Genomic DNA, 5438 nt, shown 5'->3' with positions numbered 1-5438 from the left:
GGTCTCCATGCTAGTCCCAAATCCTTCCTTCCTTCCCCTCCACTTTCCATCCCACCTTCTGTCTCTCCACACCCACACACACCATTTTGACCTCTACTACTACCTCTGATTCTCCCAACTCTTTCTCAGCTGGTTTCTTCCCTGGAGTCCACCAAGCTCCAAGCTCATGGTTTTTTTTTCTTCTGCCCCTGGTCCACCTTCCCTCCTTCCCTCCTTCCTTCCTTCCCATTAGTCTTTCTTCTGTGCCACATGGACACTTCAGGGGTCTCCTGAAGCCTCCTCCAACCTCCTTCAAACTCTCCTTGGCCTTCCCTTCAATTCCATTTTTTTCCTCTTTTATTTTATTCATCTCTCTCTCTCTCTCTCTCTCTCTCTCTCTCTCTCTGACCAGGATCAGAAATATTCTGATTTGACTTTTTGCCCCAAGTGGCTGGAAAGGCCACTGTGTCGGGCAAAGAGATGGAACTCAAGGGCAGAATGTTTCTTTTATGTGAATGTGGGCGAGAGCTTCGAAAAGCCATCTCTGGCTGGACAAATTATGTAAGATGTGCATGGGAAAAGTTGCAGGGCAGTTCCAATGACATCACTCCAGTGAATTATGACTTCATGCTCTCCCTAACAATGTGGGTGTCCTTTTCTGATAATAGATTCATTTGAAATTGTGGTTATTTGATTCATATAAAATTATGAATGCTGCAATTTTAATAGGGATCTATTATCTTCCCACACTGCACCATTTTTACTCCCCCACTCTTAATATTAAGGAATAATAGGCATGCATCAATGGCTGGCAACTAACTCCAAATCAATTGAGCTGATCATGTATTTGTAACTAAGTGTGTATAAGAGTGGGCGCCTGCATTTTCAGCCTCAATCCATATCTTCCTTGCATCTTCGCATTTTGCACTGATTTCCTCTCCCCTCCCTTACTCTTGACTTTGGAATGGATTGTGTGTTGTTTCCAAGGACGTGATCAAAATCTTTCAGGGTCCGTGCAAAACGCGCTGCCACTTTGGAATGCTAAGCATAGCTTTAAAAGAAAAAAAGGAAAAGGAAAAGGCCATGGAGGCAGTTGTAATTTTATTCTGTTATGCATGCAGAGTAATGCATTGGAGTTGTGCATTATGCATGTATGTCAGAGAGAGAGAGGAGAGATGAAGAGAGGATGTGCCACAGAAGGAGAGATGGAGAAACCAAAAGGAAAGCCAAAATAATAAAAAACTGGGAGTTCTAATTTCCAATGCAGAGTCCATCTATTCCCTATTTGAATTGCTCTAACACATCTAACCACCTTCTTATTTCTTGTTGTTTGGCAGGGAGCAGCTCCATGAGTGCATAATAATAATAATAATAATAATAATAATAATAATAATAATAGTTATTGTCTTAATTGTCTTACTGGTTATCCTTTTAATTCAAGAATGCTGGTCACTAAAACCGATGCCCTTTGTGTCTTTTCTAGACCATCCATCTTTGTTCAGGAACAGGAGGTTTGATAGTTGATCTGAGAAAGATGCTTGTCTGGCTTTTTCTGGTATTGTCCAGCCCAGCTTCTTCTACAGATCCAGAAACTGACTCATCGGTGGAAATTTGCAATGTTTGCTCCTGTGTGTCGGTGGAGAATGTACTTTATGTCAACTGTGAGAAGGTGGCAGTCTACAGACCGAACCAGCTGAAACCCCCTTGGTCTAATTTCTATCACCTCAATTTTCAGAATAACCTCCTGATTATCCTGTATCCAAACACGTTCCTTAATTTTAGCCATGCGGTGTCCCTGCAGCTGGGAAATAATAAGCTACAGAACATTGAGGGAGGAGCTTTCCTGGGTCTCAGTGCGTTAAAACAGTTGCACTTGAACAACAATGAATTAAAGGTTCTCCGAGCTGACACTTTCCTTGGCATTGAGAACTTGGAGTATCTCCAAGCTGACTACAATTTAATCAAATATATTGAGCGAGGAGCCTTCAATAAGCTCCACAAGCTAAAAGTCCTCATTCTTAATGACAACCTAATTTCTCTCCTACCTGATAATATTTTCCGTTTTGCTTCTCTAACCCACTTGGATATCCGTGGGAATCGCATACAGAAACTGCCCTACATTGGCGTGCTGGAGCACATTGGGCGCATTGTGGAGTTGCAACTGGAGGACAACCCATGGAATTGTACCTGTGATCTTCTGCCTTTGAAGGCATGGCTGGAGAATATGCCCTACAGCATCTACATTGGAGAAGCCATTTGTGAGACCCCCAGCGATCTGTATGGGAGGCTTTTGAAGGAAACCAACAAACAAGAACTCTGCGCCATGGGGACTGGGAGTGATTTTGATGTCCGAATCCTGCCCCCTTCCCAGCTAGAGCCTGGCTTCAGCACACCCAACGGGCATACCACGCAAACCTCAATGCACCGGTTGGTTACCAAGCCTCCCAAAACGACCAACCCTTCTAAAATCTCGGGAATTGTGGCCGGAAAGCCCTTCTCAAGCCGCAATCTCAGTCAAATTGTGTCTTTTCAGACCAGGGTGCCCCCTCTGACCCCTTGCCCACACCCCTGCATTTGCAAAACCCATCCTTCAGACTTGGGATTGAGCATCAACTGCCAAGAGAAGAATATCCAGTCCCTAGCGGAGCTGGTCCCTAAGCCCACGAATGCCAAGAAGCTGCACGTTAATGGCAATTATATCAAGAATGTGGAGATGTCTGACTTTGTGGAACTTGAAGGGCTGGATTTGCTCCATCTGGGCAGCAATCAGATTGTAGCAATCAAAGGGGAAGTTTTCCACAACCTGACCAATTTACGGAGATTGTATCTCAACGGCAATCAGATTGAGCGGCTCAGTCCTGAAATGTTTGCTGGCCTGCACAATCTTCAGTACCTGTACTTGGAATACAATGTCATTAAAGAGATTTTGGCAGGCACTTTCGATCTGATGCCCAACCTGCAGCTCCTGTACTTGAACAACAACTTGCTGCGGAGCCTGCCAGCCTACATTTTTGCCCGGGCTCCCCTCGCTCGGCTGAACCTGCGCAACAATCATTTCATGTACCTGCCTGTGAGTGGCGTGCTAGACCACCTGAAATCTCTGACCCAGATTGACCTGGAAGGGAACCCCTGGGACTGCACCTGCGACTTGGTGGCTCTGAAGCTGTGGCTGGAAAAACTCAACGAAGGCATTGTGGTGAAGGAACTGAAGTGTGAGACCCCCGTGCAGTTTGCTAACATTGAACTGAAGGCTCTCAAAAATGAGATCCTGTGTCCCAAGCTCCTCAAGTCTGCCTTTTTCACCAGCCCAGCACCTGTATTTACATTTACAACCCCTTTGGGCCCTGTCCGCAGTCCTCCTGGTGGCCCAGTACCCCTATCCATCCTCATCTTGAGCATCTTGGTGGTCCTCATTCTGACTGTCTTTGTCGCCTTCTGCCTTCTCGTCTTCGTTCTTCGCCGCAACAAGAAACCATCCACGAAGCACGAAGGGCTGGCCAGTCCTGAATGCAGTTCAATGCAGCTGCAGTTGCAGAAACACAACCACATCTCCAACAAAAAGGACACTCTGGGGGCCGAAGCGTTCATCCCTCAGACAATTGAGCACATGAGCAAAAGACATTCGTGTGGCTTAAAAGAGGCTGAAACGGGGTTTATGTTTGCGGAGCCGGCAGGCCAGAAAGTCATCCTGAGAAACAACAGTGACAAAGATAAAGATTTATTGCACATGGATCCCCGAAAGAGACTTAGTACCATTGATGAATTGGATGAGTTATTACCAGGGCGGGATTCTAATGTATTTATTCAGAATTTTCTGGAAAATAAAAAGGAGTATAACAGTATAGGGGTCAGTGGCTTTGAAATACGATATCCAGAGAAACAGCCAGACAGAAAAAACAAATCTTTAATAGGGGGTAATCACAGTAAGATAGTGGTTGAGCAAAGGAAAAGTGAGTATTTTGAACTGAAAGCTAAACTTCAGGGCTCACCAGACTATCTGCAAGTCCTTGAAGAGCAAACGGCTTTGAATAAAATCTAGGCCATGCGATCTGACTTCCTACAGAGGACATTTATTTAACGATGCAAGTGCCTTTTGTTGACTTTTCATTTCCAAATATGATGCCCTCCTGATAGGCATAGAGGCAGGTGATCCATGGGAATGTGATAAAACTATAGCTCCAAATAGATTTTATTTCTTGAAACTCTGCCCTGTGGGGAAATGGTAGGGAAAACTGCAAAACCCTATTACCAACGTGTTGCTTTATAAACATATTACACTGAATTTAACCTCAAGAGGCATATATATTTTCTACCCTTAATTGCAAAACTTTCATCTCCTTGTGATTTGTTCAAGCAAATGCACAAGAAGAAAAACTAATGAGACAGAAAGAGGAAAAAAAAAGAAGCAGAAGAAACTGGTCCTTGTGTTGGTGAGTCATCCATTTCCACATGGATTAAAATTGCTAAAGAAACTGAAATCAGTTAAACCCTATAATATGTGGTGGATAAGCAGCACTGTTTTAGCGATTACCTGAAAAGTTTTTACAAACCACAAAAGCATGCAAACGAAAGAACATTCGATAGTTATGTGTAAAATCGGTTACCTTTACGGCCTGCATCCTGAAAACGCTGGATTTATAATGTTAAAATTGTGCAGAGATCTTTTTTTTTCCTGTTTTTAAATTGCCATTCATTGCATCCATGCCAGTCAATCTGACCATCTGATACATACCAGAAATCTGCATAAAATCAATTCAAACGAAACAGAAGCAGCAACAAGGATTGGAAGAAAATACTTGACGTTAAGACAAGCCAACTCCACCCCCATGAAACTCCTTTCAACCCCCAAAGGTTGTCCAGAATTTTCAAAAATTTGCTTGCTGTGTGAGCGTCTCAGAAATTATTTTTGTAATATAATTCATATTTATGAAGTACTTTGTATACTAAATAGGGGAAAAATTATGTACTCCTCATATGTATTTAAATATGCCTGATTTGTTTTCCTGGTCACAAAGGTGCATTAATCATTCAATATAATTTAAAAAGAGAACAAATATACCAAACAGCAACTGTTGACGAAATGTATAGATTTATTCAAGAGTCAATGTGATCAGGTCTAAGAATAATAATGACGATAATAAAATTATGTTCTGTACTACTCTTGTGAAAACAGCAGAGGGTCTTATTTTAGATTTGTGCCACCTGATTTCTGGGTCACGTAGGTCAAGCTTTAATTTTTTTTTTAATTCAATTTTGCCTGGGTTTTTTTTTTTTTTTTTTTTAGCGATGTTGGAACTTCAGGGCTCTTGATGGTTTCCAGTTTTGGGGGATTAGTGTTGTTGTGGCTCAAGGTGATGGAGTCACTAAGGAGACAGGGTAATAGTGTGTGCAGACATTTCTGATTGGGTTGTGGAGCTGACTGCAGTTGGTTGCAATTTCCAAAGTATGAACAGATAACC

General features: G+C 42.7%; 1 protein-coding gene across 1 annotated transcript; it reads left to right on the top strand.

Moving 5' to 3' along the window:
- The first annotated feature begins 1476 nt into the window (after positions 1-1476).
- Positions 1477-4371, top strand: SLITRK4 (SLIT and NTRK like family member 4). Its single transcript, XM_063313377.1, has one exon. The coding sequence runs from the start codon at positions 1514-1516 to the stop codon at positions 4016-4018; it is 2505 nt and encodes an 834-aa protein (XP_063169447.1). The 5' UTR covers positions 1477-1513; the 3' UTR covers positions 4019-4371.
- Positions 4372-5438: the final 1067 nt, after the last annotated feature.

Source organism: Candoia aspera, chromosome 12, assembly GCF_035149785.1.
Source record: "Candoia aspera isolate rCanAsp1 chromosome 12, rCanAsp1.hap2, whole genome shotgun sequence".
Taxonomy (NCBI): Eukaryota; Metazoa; Chordata; class Lepidosauria; order Squamata; family Boidae; genus Candoia; species Candoia aspera.
Note: the sequence above shows the minus strand (reverse complement) of the source record. Positions and strands in the feature narration are given on the sequence as shown.

What these genes read in the sequence shown, in the direction of transcription:
- SLITRK4 (XM_063313377.1), top strand. Translation starts at nt 1,514, where the DNA reads ATGCTTGTCTGGCTTTTTCTGGTATTGTCCAGCCCAGCTTCTTCTACA.